Source organism: Mya arenaria, chromosome 7, assembly GCF_026914265.1.
Source record: "Mya arenaria isolate MELC-2E11 chromosome 7, ASM2691426v1".
In the NCBI taxonomy this organism is placed as follows: domain Eukaryota; kingdom Metazoa; phylum Mollusca; class Bivalvia; order Myida; family Myidae; genus Mya; species Mya arenaria.
In genome coordinates, this window is record NC_069128.1 from 3,292,069 (window position 1) to 3,314,992 (window position 22,924).

The 22,924-nt window shown below is 36.2% G+C and overlaps 1 protein-coding gene across 8 annotated transcripts in view; it reads left to right on the plus strand.

The window, feature by feature from the left end:
• LOC128240281 (disco-interacting protein 2 homolog C-like) overlaps positions 1–22,924 on the plus strand; it is a 60,005-nt gene that overhangs the window by 21,924 nt on the left and 15,157 nt on the right. For 3 of the 8 annotated variants that reach the window (XM_052956848.1, XM_052956851.1, XM_052956855.1), the window contains 23 exons: positions 204–437; positions 1,010–1,138; positions 2,049–2,107; positions 3,179–3,236; positions 4,276–4,287; positions 7,541–7,614; positions 9,336–9,459; positions 9,747–9,838; positions 10,167–10,277; positions 11,708–11,831; positions 12,195–12,328; positions 14,642–14,744; positions 15,518–15,582; positions 16,230–16,323; positions 17,352–17,471; positions 18,101–18,215; positions 19,144–19,283; positions 19,800–19,936; positions 20,457–20,537; positions 21,158–21,285; positions 21,658–21,841; positions 22,191–22,318; positions 22,619–22,742. In XM_052956848.1, the coding sequence (XP_052812808.1) occupies positions 204–437; positions 1,010–1,138; positions 2,049–2,107; positions 3,179–3,236; positions 4,276–4,287; positions 7,541–7,614; positions 9,336–9,459; positions 9,747–9,838; positions 10,167–10,277; positions 11,708–11,831; positions 12,195–12,328; positions 14,642–14,744; positions 15,518–15,582; positions 16,230–16,323; positions 17,352–17,471; positions 18,101–18,215; positions 19,144–19,283; positions 19,800–19,936; positions 20,457–20,537; positions 21,158–21,285; positions 21,658–21,841; positions 22,191–22,318; positions 22,619–22,742 (2,570 nt within the window). The remainder of the gene's footprint in view (positions 1–203; positions 438–1,009; positions 1,139–2,048; positions 2,108–3,178; positions 3,237–4,275; positions 4,288–7,540; positions 7,615–9,335; positions 9,460–9,746; positions 9,839–10,166; positions 10,278–11,707; positions 11,832–12,194; positions 12,329–14,641; positions 14,745–15,517; positions 15,583–16,229; positions 16,324–17,351; positions 17,472–18,100; positions 18,216–19,143; positions 19,284–19,799; positions 19,937–20,456; positions 20,538–21,157; positions 21,286–21,657; positions 21,842–22,190; positions 22,319–22,618; positions 22,743–22,924) is intronic. The other 5 variants (XM_052956850.1, XM_052956853.1, XM_052956852.1 and 2 more) reach the window with 3 other exon arrangements.

Here is a 22,924-nt window from a genome sequence, read left to right on the forward strand (position 1 = left end):
GGAAAATACACAAAAACTCCGAAAGATACATGTGTCGTAAGCACATTGATACACAAAAGTATCAATTTTATATTTTTGAATTTTTTTTTTTCTTGCAGATGTATCATCTGGTGTCTAGTCCCTTTAAACCTCAGTTAAACTTAGTAACATATTCCTTGACAGAATTGATATATGAGGTCTTAACTCCATAACTGATATTGCAGAATCATCCTCTGATGATGACAGTGTATACGATGAAGAGGCAAACCGCAACTTCCACCGCGGTGCGCGCACACGAGATAGCGGTGCTAGCAGCTCATCATCATTTTCTGACGTGAATGCGTCCCCACGTCACTCAGACAGAGAACGTCCCCGTAGCGCAGCCTATGTGAAGTACCAGATTCCCGGGAACACATCAAGACAGGCGCTTGCTGACGTTATGCAGAGTGCTCGACATTGTGAGTGAAAATAGTTGTCTAAAAATAGATGTTTGAAGTTCTATTAATAGCTGAGAAAACGTTTTCTCTGATTTATTTTTTTTGTTTTCTGGTTAAGTTGCTTGTCAAAAGCTAAATAGATAACATCATGAACAAGTTAACTCCTACTTCTATATATTGTACCTTACATAACTATGGTTTAGTGGGCTTAATAAAAAGATAGTGACTAGTCAGTTTTATTTTTTAAGGCCCACTGAATTCAACTGCTGAATAGTCTTTACAAGACAAATACTTTAAGAGTACCAGTCCAAACAAGACTTGTCATGTGAATTAAGTTTGGTTAAGTAACTTAGATTGAACTTAAATTTAAGATTAAAAACTAAGTATTTTGATTGGCCTGTATATTTAGCTGACCAATAGGCTGAATGGAATCACTGAGGCATGTCTAAGGATAAGGATAAGATCAATAGTGAATACTGGGGTTGAACTATTTCCTATATGTAATCATATCCGTTTTGCGCGTTTTGAGCCTCAGAATTGTAAATATATGATACATAAATTTGTACAAGACTCTGATCTTGTATCTCTTTCAGCACAACACATTTCCCAGCCCCCTGATGTAACGAACAATGCAAAGAGCAGTAGACAGGCTGACCGTGTTGGGCGGGGTGTTCCATCAGTCCGTGTGGCGGGGAATGTTGGCATGGACATTGACTCTGATTGTAAGTGGTAATAATGGGTTCAGTTGGTTAATGGGACGGGAGAATGAGGGATTGAAGGAGTAGGAAAAGGTGTGTTGGCTCCGATCTGGACTCAGACTGTAAATGCTGTGTATGGATGTTGGTTAAATTGGATAAAAGGGGTTTGGGATTAAAGGTTTGGTTTGTCAAATGTTCTGTCGATAAGTGTGGCAGAGAATGACTTGTTAGCATTGTCCTGTACGTTTACAGACTAAGTGAGTCTGACGAGTGTTCTTTTTAATATAATCATTGAAGCGAGAATTATTGGCATTGACTTGGACTCTTACTTTGAGAGTTTAGGTTGGGGTGTAGATGGGTGGTGTTTGTTTTATAAGGGTGAGGTGTTCCATCTGTCTTTGTCCCTGTCTTTGTGGCAGCAAACATTGGCATGGAAATTGATTTGAATTGTAAGTGTTTATAAGGGCTTGGTAATAAGTTGGCGATAAGAGGTTCAGGTTGGCAGAGTCTGTTGAGGCGTTCCATCTGTCTGTGTTGAAGGAAATGTCAGCATGCAAATTGGCTCTGACTAATAAGTGTTAGCAATGAAAGGGTTGGCGATTTTTTTTTGTTTTGGGTCACTAATTACACCATACCAGTGGTCGAAATTAGCACAAGCCTGCAAACCCTGCACTGGTAAAATGTCTTTCAGGCTTGCTCAAATTCTGAATTTTATATAGCAGGGCTTGTTACAAAATTTGATGCCAAGCATGAGTATAAGCATTCGGGCTTGTTCATCCAAAAGTCTAATTTCAATGGCTGCCATACAATTTATGATTTAGATATTTTTAAAATAATGATATTAGATAATAATTATATATAATTCTTCAATTTATATATTTTGGACATATTTTATTTCTTGGATTTTTTGTTATTTAATTGTACAATTTTTCAGCTCCAAGACACCAAGGCAAAGTGGCGGCCAAAATACAACAGCTCATGAACACATTGAAGGTAGGGATTAAACGATGATCAAGTATTTTCGAAGATTATTTGTCTCAGAAGTCAGAGATAATCGATTACATTGTCTGAAAATTATTAAGCCAAGTACAGCAGCATTCGGAACTCCTCGGCAATTTTTTTCTAAAACAACCTCGGATGTATTTGGACGGTTTACATACTGAAAAAGAGGTACGTTTAAGTCCGCTGCAAGTAGATCGTGTAGTAATTTTATTAAGCGGTTAAACTTTATGACTTTACTCGTGGGAATCTTAATTATGTTTGCAATAATACACTTCACTGGTAATCAATTTAAACTTAGATCAATAAATACAACTCTAAAACATTAAATTTAATTAATGATAAAATTCAAAAAAATACGAACTACTTCAACTGATGTACCGGCATACATCCGAGGTTGTTTTAGAAAAAAATGGCAGAGGAGTTCCGAATGGTACAGCAGGACACATTAGGATTTATTATATAGGGTTGTCTGTGTTGTCTGCTTCACATTTCTGATCAATAACTTTTACATGACTTGTTGTAAAGTCTTAAAACTTGTTATGGACATTGGCCATGGTCAGGAGATGACCTCTATTGATTTTCGGGTCAATAGGTTCATGGTCAAGGTATAAAAAGTAGAAATAATGATAGGCACTCCTGAGAGGTGACATATCTGATTTGTGGAATGGTGTGGTGGTGTTAGTAGTTTATACTCTGGGTCCCGGCGTGAGCACATTGAAGGGTCCCAGAGTGACAGTTCAACCACCGCACATCTATCCTGGGCAGTGAACCAGTACTAGGTGCCTTCACTTCTGCAAGGAACTGACAACTTCTGTACATGCCAGGGACAGTGGTACAGTGCGAATGGTCGTAGAAAGGATTTCATAACCAATCACAACAGAAGTGACCTGGTCCGCCCGGGAATCAAACCCAGGTTGTCCGATTAACAGTCCAACGCTCTACCGACTGAGCTATCCGGGCGGACAATTTGTGGAATGCTAGTTTAAACAATATTTAAAACATGGTGATTTACATATAAATTGATTTATACATATATTGGTAAATTGTTGTGTTCAATTTCAGAGGCCAAAGAGAAAGCCCCTGACAGAATATTTCCAAGAGGACGATGATGCTTTAGAAGGTATGGACAACCATAAAAATACAAACTACACATAAATTTTAACAGGACATTTGTGAAGTGAAAGGGTAGTTTCATTAAAAAAAACCTGGAGATATGCTGGGATAGAAAATACGCAGAGAAAAAAATACTGAAAAAAAATTGGGATTCTATATTGAGTACGAAGAGGAAAAAAGGAAACAATTTATTCTAGGTCCATTAAAACTGCTCTCTCATAGATAGACATATTTTTATTTTTGATTTGTCTTAGAAGGAGGCAATATTGCCTATAAGGCTGCTGACAAAGAATCAGATTGCAGTCTTTCATACTTACGTTTGAAAATTGATGTATTATGCCGAAAAAAACTCAATTTTCTTAAAGTGTTAGTAACCCTTTTGGCCACAAAACTTCAATTTTCAAACATTAATATTGAAAACTGCGATCTGATAGTTTGTCACCAGTCTTTGATAATTTTTTCCAGATATTAACACAAAGATTTGTTCTTTCAAAGACAAAAAAAAAGTTGTTGAAACTGTCAATCTGTGAGCGTGCAGCTTTAAAGCTGCACTCTCACAGATCGAAGGTTTTGACGATTTTTTTTATTTTTTGTCTTGGAACGAGCCAATTTTTGCGAAAATCCATGTAAACCAGTGATATAAGACTGCTGACAAAAATTAAGATCGCAGATTTTTATATTTAAGTTCATAAAATAATGTTTAATGCACTTTTCTTAAACCGTTAGTAACGGTTTAAAACATAAAACATGGATTTTCGAACAGAATTATGCACATCTGCGTTCTGATCTTTTGTCAGCAAAAAATTGCTCTTTTCAAGACAAAAAATAAAAAAAGTGTAAAAACGGTAAATCTGTGAGAGTGCAGCTTTAATATCATCTTAATTACTCATGCAATAGTTCTAATCATAGTCTGTTGAAAATGAATGTGTACTATATATTGTAACATTTGGTAAGTAAAGTCTTAACTCATTCAAATGTACAAGTATAATATCATATTGCATAGTTACAAATCATAACTTATTAACTTAGCATAGAACTAATTGTAGGCCAAGCGCTAGGTAAGAAAAAATCTCCATAATATAATGAATGTAGGTTCAGGACTAAAATTATAACCCCAAACTGAACATCCATAGTGTTTCTGACTCGGCTTGTCTGCTATTCCATATTCTCTTCATGTAATTCAGGCTTTCTCCTAGCCATAAATGTCTTAAATATTCCTTTTGGTTTAATCTTTGTTCAAATTTCCTTAAAATGTGGAAAAAGATCATAAACTTATAAAAAATACCCAACTTTTTCAATGAAATTACGTAGTTTTATACTTTAATTTTATTTGTAATTTGATGATTTTTTTTATCATTGTGTATCCTAAAACAGTCCTTATATTCTTATCGGTATATTTTCATGTCAAAATAACCATATTTTTTCTGCTGATTTTGCTCAAATTTATTTATATTCAGCTTCTGATTTTAATTTAGAATTATATTTGGAAAAATTGCTCGATTTTAATTTTAGGCTGTACATTTCACCTAAGTCTCTTTGTACTATTAGTCAGAAAATGGCTGTTTGCATTTCACCCCAAAAATGTAGCTTTTAGTTTCCGTGTTGCATGATTCTGAAAAAATACTGCCTTTATGCTTTGAGCTTGCCAATCTCTTTATAGGGATAAATCCTTATTTAGTCTCACCGGATGTAGACATGAGATTTTCTTGTTGGCTCACATTTACATGCAATATAATTATGTCTCCCCCTCTCTGGGGGAGACATATTGTTTTTGCCCTGTCCGTCAGTCCGGTAGTCCGTCAGTCCGTCAGTCCGTACGTCACACTTCGTTTCCGATCGATAACTGGAAAACCGCATGACCTAGGATCACCAAACTTGGTAGGGAGGTTGGTCGTGAGGTGTAGAGGATCCCTATTGTTTTTGGGGTCACTAGGTCAAAGGTCAAGGTCGCGGCGACCCCCAATATAAAAAACATTTCTGCTCAAAATCTTGAGAACGGTTTGACCTAGGTTCACCAAACTTGGTAGGGAGGTTGGTCGTGAGGTGTAGAGGATCCCTATTGTTTTTGGGGTCACTAGGTCAAAGGTCAAGGTCGCGGAGACCCCCAATATAAAAAACATTTCTGCTCAAAATCTTGAGAACGGTTTGACCTAGGTTCACCAAACTTGGTAGGGAGGTTGGTCATGAGGTGTAGAAGATCCCTAATGTTTTTGGGGTCACTAGGTCAAAGGTCAAGGTCGCGGCGACCCCCAATGTAAAAAACATTTCCGCTCAATATCTTGAGAATGGTTTGACCTAGGTTCACCAAACTTGGTAGGGAGGTTGATCATGAGGTTTAGAAAACTCCTATATTTTGGGAGGTCACAAGGTCAAAGGTCAACGTCGCTGTGACCTCTAATGTAAAAAAATATTTCCGTGCAATATCAGGAGAATGCTTTGTTCGTTTCCGATCGATAACTGGAAAACCGCATGACCTAGGATCACCAAACTTGGTAGGGAGGTTGGTCGTGAGGTGTAGAGGATCCCTATTGTTTTTGGGGTCACTAAGTCAAAGGTCAAGGTCGCGGCGATCCCCAATATAAAAAACATTTCTGCTCAAAATCTTGAGAACGGTTTGACCTAGGTTCACCAAACTTGGTAGGGAGGTTGGTCGTGAGGTGTAGAGGATCCCTATTGTTTTTGGGGTCACTAGGTCAAAGGTCAAGGTCGCGGCGACCCCCAATATAAAAAACATTTCTGCTCAAAATCTTGAGAACGGTTTGACCTAGGTTCACCAAACTTGGTAGGGAGGTTGGTCATGAGGTGTAGAAGATCCCTATTGTTTTTGGGGTCACTAGGTCAAAGGTCAAGGTCGTGGCGACCCCCAATGTAAAAAACATTTCCACTCAATATCTTGAGAATGGTTTGACCTAGGTTCACCAAACTTGGTAGGGAGGAAGTACAAATTTCATGTCCATCATTGATTATTTCTTACCTACGACCACACAATGGGGGAGACATGCGCTTTTTCAAAAAAGCAATCTCTAGTATGACCTTTTTTTTAATGCTTTTAGTTATAACTTTGCTCAAGTAGCCAAAATGGTGCGTAACATGTACAATCATGTATGTTCAATAGCAAACATAAAAGACCATTGTTACATGACTTAGGATAATGAGACCCAATATTATTAAAAGGCATATAAAACAGGCTTGTTTAAAAGGCTTTTTTTCCCAACCCCAAATTGTCATTACTAGGTTATTCCTGCAAGTTTGTACATCTATCCATAGTGTAGGTACCATGGGAATTGTTTTTGTGTCACCTGCACAGCATGGTAGACGGATAGGGGTTACTTTGTTCGGGCGGAGTCTGCACCACACTCACTTCCTATCAATCTGTTTTGATCAATACTTGTTGTATAGCCTCCAAATGTGGTACGCACGTTGGTCATTATCAGTGGATGACATCTTTTGGGGTCAGTACCGGTATGTCATGGGTCAAGGTCATGTTGACTTTTCTTGAAAAGTGATGGGTGCTTCCGACAGGCAACGCATCTGATTTTCGAAAGTCAAGTTGAATACTGTGAAATCATTTATATTCGTTGGCATGAAATTTCGTGGTTTGCCGAAAAATTACAATTTTGTGGGTACTTGAATTCGTGGTTTTTCGTTTTTGAAAAAAATATATAATCGAAATTGTGATCGTCCTAGATCGACTGCATTCCACGCACTGGCCCGTGATTTCTGCTGTCTACGTCACTCGGTTTATAAAAACACATTAAAATGATTTGGTTTATTATTTGTTAAAGGCTGATATAATATATTAACAAAACAATGATAGTAAGATATACAGTTAGACGGATATTTACGATGTGTGCTGCGGCCTCCGTAACATATAAACATGGCAATTGAAAAAGGGAATGAAGTGTCAATATTTCGTGGGATCTTGAATTCGTGGATCACCCAACCCACGAAAACCACGAACATTAATGCACCACGAACATTAATGATTTCACAGTATTTGTATATAGGTTTAACAAAAGATGCAGTTAGCTTTGTTTTTGAGATTCTTGAAAATTACCATGCACACTGAAGCACAATAACTTAGAAATTGCTTACCAAGGCCTTCCTTAAAAAAGTGTTTGTTGGTAGTGGCTAATGATATCAAAATATGGAAGAAGAGAATAATGTTAAACTATCAACATACTTGCCTACTTCATGGGTAAAAATAATAAATAGTTTTATTGGTCAGGATAGAAACAATTTTTTGATAATGGCATCACATATAAATAACCGTTGTGTTATCTAATGCATATTTTGTATGCTTCATTTCAGCGCCACCAGCAGACCCCAACGCCCCAAAACCTGAGGGTAGTACATTAACCCCTGTGGCTGGAGACCAACTTGTGGTAGGTTTTGGTATAGTCACTTAAAAAACTATTAAATACTCATGTATAATATCTCATATATCCAAATTGGTACTATAAAAGTACAAAAACTAAAAAAAATATATATACATATTATTTATTCTTTTGTCATCGAAAATGTTGGACATGATAATTTCAAGCCAAGATTTAGTATAGAATAACACTTTCTGATCTGATGAATGTTTATGTTTGTCTGTTTAACTTATGATTCGATTATGTGATTTATGTCCGATAATTCAACACTATTGAGTTATTTCACTAACTTAAAACAGGAATGTTTACCTCTAATTTTTAACTGGATATTCATTTGACTGTGGATAAACATGTAATATTGTTCGCTCATCTGGTTTCCCAAATAAAAGTTATGGTCCTTTTCTTAGAGTAGGCATGTAAAAACCTTACTTTAGATACCATTTAGAAACATCAAGATAATCAAATGAGACTTGGTACACATGTTGCTAAAGATATTATGAACATGCATAGGAAGATCCATAACTCTCGCTTCAATAACAATTCAGTTGTGGTTATTGTTTGACTGAAAGAACAACAACAAAATCTTACATATTTGTCATTACTCAAATACCATACAATAAATACTCAAGATATTAAAATGAAACTTGGTACACATATTGCTAAAAACAAACTCAATAATGATTCAGGACAGCTTATAGCTATCTTTGTAATGAAGCTATCTTACATTAGAGAATGATTCAGGACAGCTTATAGCTATCTTTGTAATGAAGCTATCTTACATTAGAGAATGATTCAGGACAGCTTATAGCTATCTTTGTAATGAAGCTATCTTACATTAGAGAATGATTCAGGACAGCTTATAGCTCTTTTTGTAATGAAGCTATCTTACATTAAAGAATGATTCAGGACAGCTTATAGCTCTCTTTGTAATGAAGCTATCTTACATTAGAGAATGATTCAGGACAGCTTATAGCTCTCTTTGTAATGTAGCTATCTTACATTAGAGAATGATTCAGGACAGCATATAGCTCTCTTTGTAATGAAGCTATCTTACATTAGAGAATGATTCAGGACAGCTTATAGCTATCTTTGTAATGAAGCTATCTTACATTAGAGATTGATTCAGGACAGCTTATAGCTCTCTTTGTAATGAAGCTATCTTACATTAGAGAATGATTCAGGACAGCTTATAGCTATCTTTGTAATGAAGCTATCTTACATTAGAGAATGATTCAGGACAGCATATAGCTATCTTTGTAATGAAGCTATCTTACATTAGAGAATGATTCAGGACAGCTTATAGCTATCTTTGTAATGAAGCTATCTTACATTAGAGAATGATTCAGGACAGCTTATAGCTATCTTTGTAATGAAGCTATCTTACATTAGAGAATGATTCAGGACAGCTTATAGCTCTCTTTGTAATGAAGCTATCTTACATTAGAGAATGATTCAGGACAGCTTATAGCTCTCTTTGTAATGAAGCTACCTTACATTAGAGAATGAATCAGGACAGCGTATAGCTCTCTTTGTAATGAAGCTATCTTACATTAGAGAATGAATCAGGACAGCGTATAGCTCTTTTTACAATGTTGATAACTTGAATTAGTACAAAACATTTGTTATAAGTGGTTTATGCTCACAGTGTTAAAACAAAGTCTGAAAGCTTTTCCAGTATTCTCTGTATCCACAAATGCGTCATCTTATGTATAAATAACTCTTTCCAACAGGTTCCCTCTGGCTTACCTCGCAACTTGGAGGCAGCGTTACACAGATATGGGTCATCCACTTATAAAGCATTGGCCGTCACTGTGTTGGATCAGAATGGGAAACCCTCCGTCAACCTTACATATGGTGAGTAAAGCATATCTGTTTACTCTTAGATCACAATTCTTAATCCAAAATAATGCTTCTATGGCAACCCTAGCATGTTCATCGCATTTTACGTAAATGTACATGCACAATAATGAAACCTTAATATTTTTATGTTACATTTTATGTTTAAAGATGGAAAAATACTGTGTCTTCTGGTATGATCTTTCATGCAATCTGAATTTCTTGCTGATTTCCTTTTTTTTTTGGAAACTAAAAGACAGGAATTTGATGTATAGTGTAGTGTAACCTAAATATCTTTATTACAGGGAAATTACTCAGTAAGACACAGAAGGTTGCATACAACTTGTTAAACAAGGTGGGCCAGAAAGGGGAAGTGCCAATAAAACCAGGAGACAGGGTGAGTTTGAATGTTATTGGTTAATTGTGTTACCTTACCTTAAAAACATCACAGTTAAAAGCATTTCCGATGAATATAAAGATTAAGTCACTAATATAGTCTTAAGAGTAAAGTCCCTAAATAAATCTATGAATGACAGTCACCAAAATAGTTCACCAATGACAGTCACTTTAATGTTCAGTGAAGATAAAATTACCAAAATAATTGATCTTACAAAGAAATCACTAAAATTACAGAGGTTTTAACTTTTAAATTGTTTAGACATATATGCAGTAACATTCAGAATTAATTAATGAACTTACAAGTATTTCTCTGCTTTCATTTTCAGGTAGCTTTAGTTTATCCCAACAACGACCCAATATCGTTCATCATTGGGTTCTATGGCTGTATTATGGCCGGAGTGGTGCCAGTTCCAGTAGAGGTTCCCACATCTAGAAGGGTAGGTAAACACTGTGGGGGTATTCACCAGTAACAGTGATAATTTATTGACACAGTAGCCCAATATCATTCATCATTGGGTTCTATGGCTGTATTATGGCCGGAGTGGTGCCAGTTCCAGTAGAGGTTCCCACATCTAGAAGGATAGGTAAACACTGTGGGGGTATTCACCAGTAACAGTGATAATTTATTGACACAGTAGCCCAATATCGTTCATCATTGGGTTCTATGGCTGTATTATGGCCGGAGTGGTGCCAGTTCCAGTAGAGGTTCCCACATCTAGAAGGGTAGGTAAACACTGTGGGGGTATTCACCAGTAACAGTGATAATTTATTGACACAGTAGCCCAATATCGTTCATCATTGGGTTCTATGGCTGTATTATGGCCGGAGTGGTGCCAGTTCCAGTAGAGGTTCCCACATCTAGAAGGGTAGGTAAACACTGTGGGGGTATTCACCAGTAACAGTGATAATTTATTGACACAGTAGCCCAATATCATTCATCATTGGGTTCTATGGCTGTATTATGGCCTGAGTGGTGCCAGTTCCAGTAGAGGTTCCCACATCTAGAAGGATAGGTAAACACTGTGGGGGTATTCACCAGTAACAGTGATAATTTATTGACACAGTAGCCCAATATCGTTCATCATTGGGTTCTATGGCTGTATTATGGCCGGAGTGGTGCCAGTTCCAGTAGAGGTTCCCACATCTAGAAGGGTAGGTAAACACTGTGGGGGTATTCACCAGTAACAGTGATAATTTATTGACACAGTAGCCCAATATCGTTCATCATTGGGTTCTATGGCTGTATTATGGCCGGAGTGGTGCCAGTTCCAGTAGAGGTTCCCACATCTAGAAGGATAGGTAAACACTGTGGGGGTATTCACCAGTAACAGTGATAATTTATTGACACAGTAGCCCAATATCGTTCATCAGTGGATTCTATGATTGTATTATGGCCAAAGTGGTGCCTTTAGGTTGAAGCTCAAACATCTAGAAAAGTAAGAATGTTTGTTTGTTGGGGGTATTAATCAGTTACTGTGAACGTTTATCCCTATTATGACCCGATAGCCTTTATCACTTCATTTTATGGCTGTATTATGGCTGGAGTGGTCCTTATACCTAGATGGGAAGGTAAACTTTAGGGATGTTTACCACTTACGGTGATAGTCTATCTCCCAACAATGACCAAAATATTGTTCATTTATGGCTGTATTATGGACGTAGTGGTGCCAGTTTCTGTTAAATTTACAACGTCTAGAAATGTAAGAATGTGTAAACTATAGAAAATGTAGACCTATTGATTGTTTAAATTTCCCAAAGGTTTAATATTTGTGATGTTTCTGGATTTAATGCTTGACAAACACTTACTTAGACAAAAAAATGATGCCATAACAGCAATTTATTTAATTAAAATTTCTATGTTTGGCAGGATGCTGGAGGCCAGGGTGTGGGGTTCATGCTGGGTAGTTTAAGTTGCAACTACGCTCTCACATCAGAAGCCTGCCTGAAGGGCCTCGCTAAAACTGCTAATGGGGAAGTTGTGCAATTTAGAGGTATGACTTACAGTTGCTTAAATACGTCAAGATCACATCATCAATGTAAATTAAGTTTGTTGAGTTGCATTGTTGCTTTTTCATGACAATGAATTTGTGTAGACAGAGTAAGCACTAAGAAGTTGTAGCAGGTTTGTTTCCTTTAATTGACGCAGTTTTTGATACACATGTACAATGTGACGTCATATTAATGTGACACATGGTGCACTGCTTAGACCTAATAAGATATAATCATGTATAAGTAAAAGGCTTAACATTCCTCTGGTAGTTAAAAGATTTCACTGGTTTTAATATTATGTCTTTGATTTTTTCTGGCTGGCCATTCCCCTATCAATTTAAGTTTTACTGACATTTGTTTTTCAGGCTGGCCTCGGTTATCTTGGCTATCCACGGACAGTATGTCAAAACTGCCGAAAGACTGGCAGCCCCCGCCAAAGGCCTCGGAAGACGTACCCGCGTACGTCGAGGTAAAGGAGATCCAGAACCGATCCGATACGGTAACCATAAACATCTATATTAAGCATCAGAAGTCTACTTTTAGTAACACTATTTAATTGTTTCTGTAACACATATTTTCCTTTCTTAATTACACTAATTTTTGGTGTCATTGTGTCAGAAACAAAAAGAGCTTCATTCAGTAATGATTCTTAAAGATAAACTTTACAAATTTCAAAAAATCTAACTTTCCAAAAAATATATTTCATTGATGTAAGGTAAATTTAAAAAAAAAAATGGTTACCGTTTTAGCATATTTAATCAAGACAAGATTTATTATGTAATCTAGTTCCATTCCTTGCTTCTTTATATGGAGAATATTGTATTGGGCTGAGTTTGTTTAATTTTGGGTTTGAGTTAAAAAAATAATGAATTGTTGCTTGTTTTACAATGAATAATCAACAATATAGTCAGTTTCATAACATATATTTTACTTTGATTAAACTTTCATATAGCCAGTTTCATAAAAATCATTTTTTCAAATATTTAACAATCTTACAGTCAATTTCATAGAAGACAATTTTGCAATGATTAAACAATCATATAGTCATTTTCATAAAAGATGAGTTTACATTGATTAAAAAATCATATAGTCTGTTTCATTGAAGATAATTTTACAGTGATTAAAAAATTGTTAAGTTAGTTCCATAGAAAAGGATTTTAAAAATATAAGACTTAGGTTGTCCTGTTAGCAAAATCGCCTCTCAAGGGGTCCCTGGTTCAATTCAGGACCTGGATCCATGTAATTTGGGTTAGTGGTTTAGAAACTTGACAAGTGGGTCTGCTCCAGGTGCCCTTGTCCCTCCCACTCCTTCCAGTGCGAAAGAGCATTCCTTTGCATTACATTAGCTGTTAGAGCAATAACAATATCAAAATCCTTAAAATGATAAATAAGTCTGAACTTAAAGACAATACTGTTGGGATGAATGATGCTCTTGAATGCATGATTTTCACTGCATGTTTTAATGATGATATGAACTAACATATTGTGGCTAAGCGAATTTTCAACTAACACAATTTGGTAAAGTGAGCTATTAACTATCATAACTATTATTTCACTATTCCAGCAGTTTTTCCTCATTCTGTGTTATATAAGGGGAGATTAGAATCTAAGCTGGTATTCACAAATTTTTTAAGTCAATTCTTAAAAAGTAGATTTCCTTAAATATAAAAGGTCATATTAAGAAAAATAATATAAGCCTTTTTTGATGTAAAATATTTGTTTTACATAAAATGAATGAAAAGGAAGTATTTTAGATGGTATTAAGTTGTGACATCATATCAGTGAGATAATTAACCTAAGGAAATGACATAAGTTCGGAAATGATTTGAGATGTTTTATTTCAGCCCAGTTCTACATTTTCAGTATGACATGGGTTTTTTCTCTGGCCTTGCCTAAATTGTTTGTTCAGAGTGCCATATTTTATGAATGTGTACGAAATAAATTCAGGCTCTGACATTCATTTAATAATTGCTGATACAATATGATAGCTTTATTTCATTGCTTTCCTTTTATGATGATGTGATTATTGATGTGAATTTGTGAAAAAAACGGCCTCACTAATGAAAAGTGTTACCCCATAGATTTGTCTGATATATTCCTATTTTATTGCAAAACATGCACTATATCCCCTATCTATAAACATTAAATGATTAATAAAGAAGGACATTTTAGTTATATCTTTCATTTAGCTAAAACATACACTGTAGTATGTACATATTGGAATGATTGTTCAGAACTTTGTTTAAGTTAACAACATGATTAACAACATCTTTGTTAACTTTTAAACGTCAAGTATTATATTATTTGCTCCCATATTTAATAAAAGAAGTTCATCTTGAGTATTGTCCCAAATTTTGTTAGGAACACAGCATAGTATAAGTATATCCGTGAAACTTTCAGAGTAATTTGAAAGTTAACAATGATGACGTTAACACCATTGTTAACTTTAATAAAGTTCTGAACAATCGGGCCATTGTGTAGATTTCTTGCATGCTAGACTATGGTCGTAACTTTCTTAAAAATTGATTGATCTCCTTGACATACCTTGAATCATGTTAATGATTAAAAGCATCAGTCTTTGTATAAAAAGCTTTATCTAGTATAAAGCTTGGTTTATCTCTATTCACAATTCAGCATAACCAGTTTACTTTCAGCTTTGAAACAATTCTTCATTGTAAATAAATTGCTTCTAAATCTTGCAAAACTTTCAGTCCATTTCAACATTTGGTTTAAAAAAAAAATTAACTTCAAAGTATTATTAGAACTGATAAAACTAGACCTTCAATTTAACCATAATCTTCTCCCATTACAGTACTCGACCAGTAAAGATGGCAGTACGGTCGGAGTTACAGTGACGAGAAATGGGGTCCTTGGTCACTGTAGAACCCTCACTGTGGCGTGCAATTACACTGAAGGTATGACCAATGTTGTTAGAACTTAGTAATGTATCAACACTCGACCAGTAAAGATGGCAGTACGGTCGGAGTTACAGTGACGAGAAATGGGGTCCTTAGTCACTGTAGAACCCTCACTGTGGCGTGCAATTACACTGAAGGTTTGTCCAATGTAGTTAGAACTTAGTAATGTATCAACACTTGACCAGTAAAGATGGCAGTAGGGTGGGAAGTACAGTTACAAAAACAAGAAAATTCCATTGGTTCGCGGTCATTATATAAGCATTACTTTGGCTTGTAACTATACAGAAGGTACTTGTGTTTTAAAATCACTCATTATTTTATATGCAGACTGTCCAATTCTCTTATCGATACTTCATTTCAAGCCATCACGCAATTATAACATCATCTCTGGCCAGTTTATTACTTAATATTTGAAACCCCATGGTCACTATTCTATGAAATCCTAACACATAACTGAAGTCATTTTCCTAATTCAAGTATTTGAATTGTCATATGATGCAATGAATAGAAATTTCCGAAATTCATTTTTTTTCATTGACATCCATTAAAACTACACAGTTTGATGTTAAAAAAACTTTATAAATTAAAAATGAAAAAAATGTACAAATTGGCATGAGGTAGGAAATGACTTAAGATGTTTTATGATTACCGGCCCATGCATTTTGGCCACATGTTATGCAAAAATATGCAAGGTAAATTCCCAACATCTTTTGAAATGTCTGTGTTATTGTAGTAAATATTTCTATACAATTTTTTTTCTTTGATTGCAGGGGAGGTGATGGTGTGTGTTCTCGATTTCAAACGTGATGTGGGTCTCTGGCACGGTATACTCTGTGTAAGTTTAATACAGCTGTTAACAAATAAACTTAGCAAAACATGCTTTTCAAGCAGTTGAACAAATAACGTTCACAGTGCACTGCACTGATGAAACAGTCATGTAAAACCACCGTAACAAGAATAGTCACACTCAACAATTCAAATTTGAAAGTCAACTATTGTGTGCTGTCAGTCATATAAGTGGCACACCCAAAATACTTTGATATTCAGTTTTAATGCAGTCTTGTACATGTAGTTCAAATTTAACAAATTTGCCAAATAACATTGGCAACATCTTTGTTGAAATAAAACATCTCTGGCAGTCTTAATTATCCTAAAACTGAAACTGTTCAGAAGGCGATCATGGATTAGGGTAGATTAACTCTACCACTATTCAATTTCTCAAAATCTTGAATAACTAATCCCATTTGCAATTTAATATGTACAGTCAAAACATGTGTGTGTCTATTTATGTCTATTTGTTGAAAAAGAATCAAGTCTCAGAACCCAACACATTTACCAATACACAGAGATCATTTTTTTAAGGTAGCGAAATGCATCATCAGTAAGCACTGCTGGTTTAAATATTCAAATGTTCAAATGTTTTGTTTGTATTTTTTGTGCCTGAGAAGGTTAAAGACTTACAAATCCTCTCTCCATTTTCAGAGCGTATTTAATGGAATGCATGTGATATTTGTTCCCTACTCGTTGATGAAAGTCGACCCTGCATCCTGGATGAAAATGATCACTAAATACAAAGGTATGTTTTCTTCAGGCGTGTAAAAAGTCAAATAATAGGATTTTTCTGAAATACAATGTTTATTGGAATTATTTCTAGACCAAGTTTGATAAAGGTCCTTCTACTCACTCCAGAGTTATGTCCCTGTAACTGTCCGAATTTGACAAAATTCACTTATTTCCCGACTCTTACTCTGGACAGTCAGATTACTTCATGGCCATTCAAATTTCACCCTGTATACTCTGTAACCAGACAATTTTAACAAGTCTTAGATCAATAACCAGTCTGATTGCATTATTCAAATTCAATTCAAATATATGGCAAATTCAATTCAAATATATGGCCCTTGAATTGTCAAAATATTACCATATTCACATTGTATGCTCTCTAACTTTAAGCAATAGTTTTGGCATATTCCATTAAAATAAAAATGGTGCTTGAAGCAGGTGGCATGTTTAAATTAGGGAATTCTAGTTGTAGGGTCTAGTTGTTCCTTGTTATTGAATATGTCAAAGTCAGTTGGGATGTCTGTAATTAAACATGGAATGGCTATTGAAAAACACATATTTTGCAATATGCATATCAAAAAGCTTTTATCGACTTCTTCTTTTTTAGCCTCTGTTGGAATTGTCTAGTTCAGAGACATGATCTTCTAGCACAAAAAAAAACCCCTCAAGGATGTCAACTTTGGCTCACTGACACAGTCTTTATATTTATCTCCAACATTGTCATTCTAGCCTCTGTGGGGAGACATGCACTGGGGTCTACTGGCACAGAAAGACCTATTTATGTCAATTTTAGCACAGTCTCTTTATATTTATCTCCAACAATCTCATTCCAGCCTCTGTGGGGAGACATGCACTGGGGTCTACTGGCACAGAAAGACCTATTGTTTTCAATTTTGGCTCACTCTCTTTATATTTATCTCCAACAATCTCATCCCAGCCTCTGTGGGGAGACATGCACTGGGGTCTATTGGCACAGAAAGACCTATTGTTTTCAATTTTGGCTCACTCTCTTTATACTTATCTCCAATATTCTCATTCCAGCCTCTGTGGGGATTGTGAAGTCCAGGGACATGCACTGGGGTCTCCTGGCACAGAAAGACCACAAAGATGTCAATTTTAGCTCACTAAGACTTCTGCTGGTGGCAGATGGTGCAAACCCTTGTAAGTAAATGTTAGATGTCTTTTCACCATGTTAGTTCAAACATCGTTAGCATGATGTTACGTGAGAGTGTGGTCTTGTGTTTTGGGGAAAACCGAGTACCTGGAGAAAACCGACTTGGTGACCACAAGCCAAACTCACATATGCCCAGGTCGGGAATCGAATCCGCGTTGCCTAGGTGAGAAACAAGTGCCCTAACCACTGTGTTAACCGGACAACCAATAATTGACCATGTTGAGAGTTCTAGTGGTATAGGTGTCAGCCTCTCACCGAAGAGGTAGTGAGTTTGATCCCCACCAGGGGTACTTTCGTATAGCCCCTCAATAATGCCACTTGCCACTTGTACTGGGTTCTACCCAGGATTGGTTTTGAAAGCGATTGATATCAATATTCAGCTGATTTCACAATCCAGCTAAGACCTTAGATAATCTTTTAATATGACATTGAACAAGCCAAATATTTAAAACATTCTGAAATATTCGTATGTTTTGAAGACATTCCTACTTATAAATTTATCAGTGTATAATAATCAGCTTTCAATAAACTTACTATTTTCACAACAGCATGCCAAATTGAATTCTGTATTAAGCAACCTATCAGTTTCACATGACTCTTCATTTACATTATCCAGGGTCATTGACATCATGTGATGCATTCCTGAACGCGTTTCAACCCAAGGGTCTTAAACCAGAGGCCATATGTCCTTGTGCAAGCTCATCTGAGGCTCTTACTGTCTCCGTTAGAAGGTAATTTGATGGGAATTTGAAATCTTGAAGGTGGGAGAAGATAGGAGTTGTTTGATGTTTACACTGCAGCTTCAATTAATCACCCTGGGTCACAGTATGATATCTATTAGGTATAATGAATCCCAATTATAAATTTTTTACCATAAGTACAACTTTGCAAAAAAATGTATGTAAATTTTCAACATACTGAGTGCTTCAATGCTTTATTGTCTGCTTTGCTAGGAAATCATGTGCTGTTCATTTAATTACTGTTTTTGAAAAAATTGTTAATTTATACATTAAAGTTCCCAATAGATAAACTTTTACGTTAACAAAATTGAATGAATGAAGAGGATGAGGTATTAAATTGGGCAAGGTTTAGGTAGTAGAGTGGTCATGGGTGAGGTAGTGTAGAGGTCGAGGGTGAGGTAGTATAGTAGTCAATTGAGATAGTGTAGTGGTCAAGGGTGAGGTAGTGTAAAGGTCAAGTGTGAGGTAGTATAGTGGTCAAGGATGAGGTAGTCAAGTTGAGGTTGAGGTAATATAGTGGTTGAGGTGGTATAGTGGTAGAGGTTGAGGTAGTATAGTGGTTGAGGGTGAGGTAGTATAGTGGTTGAGGGTGAGGTAATATAGTGGTTGAGGTGGTATAGTGGTAGAAGTTGAGGTAGTATAGTGGTTGAGGGTGAGGTAGTGAAGTTGAGGGTTCCAGTCTCCCCAAAGGCTTTTTCTTATGGAATCCTAGAAAGGACACCAATACTGGTTACTATCTTTAAGGAGGCTTTATCAGCCTATAACTATTTTTAAAAGAGGCTTAACTTAAAAGTTTAAACTAAACAAGGAAGAAATACATACAAAAGGTATTGTGTTCAATCTGAAAAAGGGTGATATCAATTCCAAGTGCCAAGTTATAGTGTATAAACAAAAAAAACCTCCCTTTCTTTTGTTACAGACCTGGTAGAACCAGTTCCAGTGCGACTGGGCGTGGCATCCTGTCAATGCAAGGGCTCAGTCATGGCGTAGTGCGTGTTGACACAGAAAACAGTCTCACATCATTAACACTACAAGACTGTGGTCAGGTGATGCCTGGAGGTATGTCATGAGACTTATTGATAGAGTTGGGGGTTCATGCTAACATTGATGTTGGGAATACCTGGTGCAGTATCCCCAACGCCATCTTTGGTAACGGTATACCAAAGCAGAATGTAACATACACATACAGTCTAACCCTGTTGGCTCTAAATCCCGGCAAAAATACCTCCAGCCTCGGAAATTAGAAGCCAAGCGGGATTGTTTACCTTGTTTACCTTCAGTATAAAGAAATCAGTCCTTACAATTAATTGGAGCCAAAAAGGAAATTGAGCCAAGCAAGTTTGAGCCAAGGGGGTTCGACTGTTCTTGAATTACAATATTGACACTGCACTGAAGTGCGGGGCCAGTATTGAATGAGCTTTTGTTTCTGTTCATTGGAGGAGCAGTTATTATGAAATTGCCATTCATAGATTGCAGTCATTAATTATTATTAGTTGTTTTTTAATTGATGCATGTCACAATTCTGTTAACCTACTTACATGCATTTCAACAAACATTATCATGTTCCTTTTCCAGCTACTATGGTGGTGGTGAAGGTGGAAGGATCGCCCTACCTGTGTAAGACAGACGAGGTCGGGGAGTTATGTGTGTGTGCCAGCTATACGGGCATCAAGTACTGGGGGCTCCAGGGTATCACAGTTAATACATTCCAGGTTGGTACTTTGTTGTTAAAATCATGAGCGTGATGTGAGTGTTAAAATGTCTTTGTTTAGCCTGGATATTTTGCTCCTTTACATTCAAATTATAAGGATTGATAGAATACCTGTTTTTTATACGTGATCTGCATCACACTGATGGGATTAGACTAGTGTAACATTACTTGAAATGTATCAAAAAGGATATAATTGTGATGGAATATAGAATATAACATGGAAAGTGTTTAATATGCATGTCAGTAAGATTTTTTATAAATAAATAAAAACGGTCAAGCTATTGTCTTATACTTCCTACTTTGCCTGCTGCATTGCCTTATTGTAAAAACTTTAACCTAGGCAATAACTCAAATAATGATTTTCAAATAAAACTTTACACACCCAGATTGCATAATGCCCATAACTGACTTTGATTATTGATATCAGAGTTATATTCCATGTTTGATTGTAAAAAAACCCAGACGGGCATATGTTTATGAATAAAATATGTTTAAACCAACTGTATCTTTATGTATTGCAGGTTCAGCCACTGAACGGAGATGGGAGACAAACAGGGGATAAGATCTATGTCAGAACAGGGCTGCTTGGTTTCTTAGGGCCGGTGAGTTCAGGGGGAGTGATTTCAGATTATCACCAGTCTCAAGTCTGAGTTCAGACTCAAAGCTCAAAATTGCAAATATCCATTTCTTTGTAACTTTCCTTCTAGCCAAGCATTGATAGTGATCTTTTCTAAGTTATAATTCTATTATTATTTTTTTCTATTTTTCTATATTACATTGTAAAAGTAATGGAATATGGATGATTTTTTGTTCCTTCATAAAATGCTTTTCTGAGTCTGAACTTCGGTTCAGACTGTTCATAATCAAGTATTCTGGGCATATATACACTTACATGTTAACTCCGAGTTTGAGACACAGTCTTAGAAAAGCAAAATTTTATTATTTTATTTTTGTAGTAAAAAAGCTATTACAGGAGCAAATTTATCGTAATAAATGCTGTATCTGTTACAACCAATCTGTTCTACAATCAGGCACACACCTTTTGTCCAAATTGGTTATATTATACATATTGTCAAACTTTCTGACAATACAATCTTCACCTCATATCTTTTCCAGAAAGTGTAAAATATATTATTCAATGAAGGACACATGTTATATGTAGAGCCTAATGTATGCACTTCATTTTGAGGTTATATTATAATACTGTTTCTTAATTCACCAGGGTGGTTTGGTATTTGTTTGTGGAAGCAAGGAAGGGCTGATGCAGATATCTAACAGACGACATAACACTGATGACATCATAGCTACAGTACTTGCTGTTGAACCTATGAAATTCATCTACAGGGGAAGGTAAGTGAAAAAGTGACTTGTCTGTGTTGTAAACAGGGAAATGATATGTATGGTTCCATTGAAGATTTCCACCTAAAGGCCTGAATTCTGGGTTTGATTCCAGGCCAGGCCATATGAGTTCCGTTTGTGGTCACCAATCTAGACTCAATCAGGTTTCCTCTGGGTACTCTGTTTTCAACCAACAAGATCACACCTTTATAACATGGTTGCAATGAGAGTCATAAATTATATAATATTGTAAGAACTCATATCACAATCATTGTAAAATAAATGAGTTTAACTAAAACGGACAAATATCTTTTGCTATTAAAAGATACATACATCAATTAAGTATTTGATGTGTTTTAAGTTTCTTATTTCTGTGTATTACAGGATAGCAGTGTTTTCAATAGAAGTCCTCAAAGATGAGCGTATCGTGATAATTGCGGAACAGCGACCAGACTGTCCGGAGGAGGAGAGTTTTCAATGGATGTCACGTGTTCTCCAGGCCGTGGACAGTATACACCAAGTGGGGGTGTTCTGTCTGGCTCTAGTCCCACCCAACTACCTACCCAAGGTGAGACTGTTGACATAATTATTACTGTGGAAATATGACTGTTGTAATCAATTGAGAATTTACCTCAGTCAAGAATGTTGGTTCTTGAAAATGCTTGAGGCCAGGTGTCTATGTGGTCATAAGTCAAAAACATTTCTATGCATGTGTGTAGCATGGCTCTCCCCTCATGGTTACACAGTTGTTAAGTGTCACTGGACCAATTGCGAATCCACTTTTTTCTTACAAGAGTTGGCTATTAAGATGTTTTTATGAAACTTGCTACACATGTTAAATGTACATATTATAAGGCATACTAAAAAATGTAAGAATTTGTGATATGTTCTTATGTGATGTTCTTTCCTATTCACAGACCCCATTAGGGGGAATCCACCTGCACGAAACCCGCAAAAAATTCCTAGAGGGCTCGTTACATCCAGCCAATGTGTTAATGTGTCCACACACATGTGTTACAAACTTACCAAAGCCACGAGAACACAGGTTAGTCGTCCAGTTGTCGTAGTTTATAATTTATATGTATTTGTGTAAGAAGAAATGAGCATGAAATTTCTAGAGGGATCGTTACACCCTGTCAACATGTTAATATCTCCCAATACATGGCTGACCAACTTGCGAAACCATGTGAACACAAGGAAAATATTGTTAATGCATGCATGTCTTATCCAATCTAAAACAATCTTGAGATTCTATTGATCTTTTACCTTTGAACACAAGGCATGCAACACATCTGAATCGTGGAATTCTTGTTTTGGTGTATGACTATTCTAAACTCTAATACAGGCCTGACCGAGATGTGACCCCCTCAGCCGTACATGTGGGCAACATTGTGCAGGGAGCCAGAATGGCTTGGGCCCAGGGGAGGGAACTCAACACATCAGAAGAGGACGGAGATGGCTCAAGAAAGGTAACTCTTGTGTAATTATTTACCCATTATACTGGGGGTAGCTTGTACACTGTGGATGCTTCGATGTGAATGAATATTGATAACAAAAAAGAGACTTTTTTTATTTTGATAAATATCCAGAAAAAAAATCAAAATCAAAGAATCAAGATTTACTTAACTTTGAATAATGTGTTGTTTTTTTT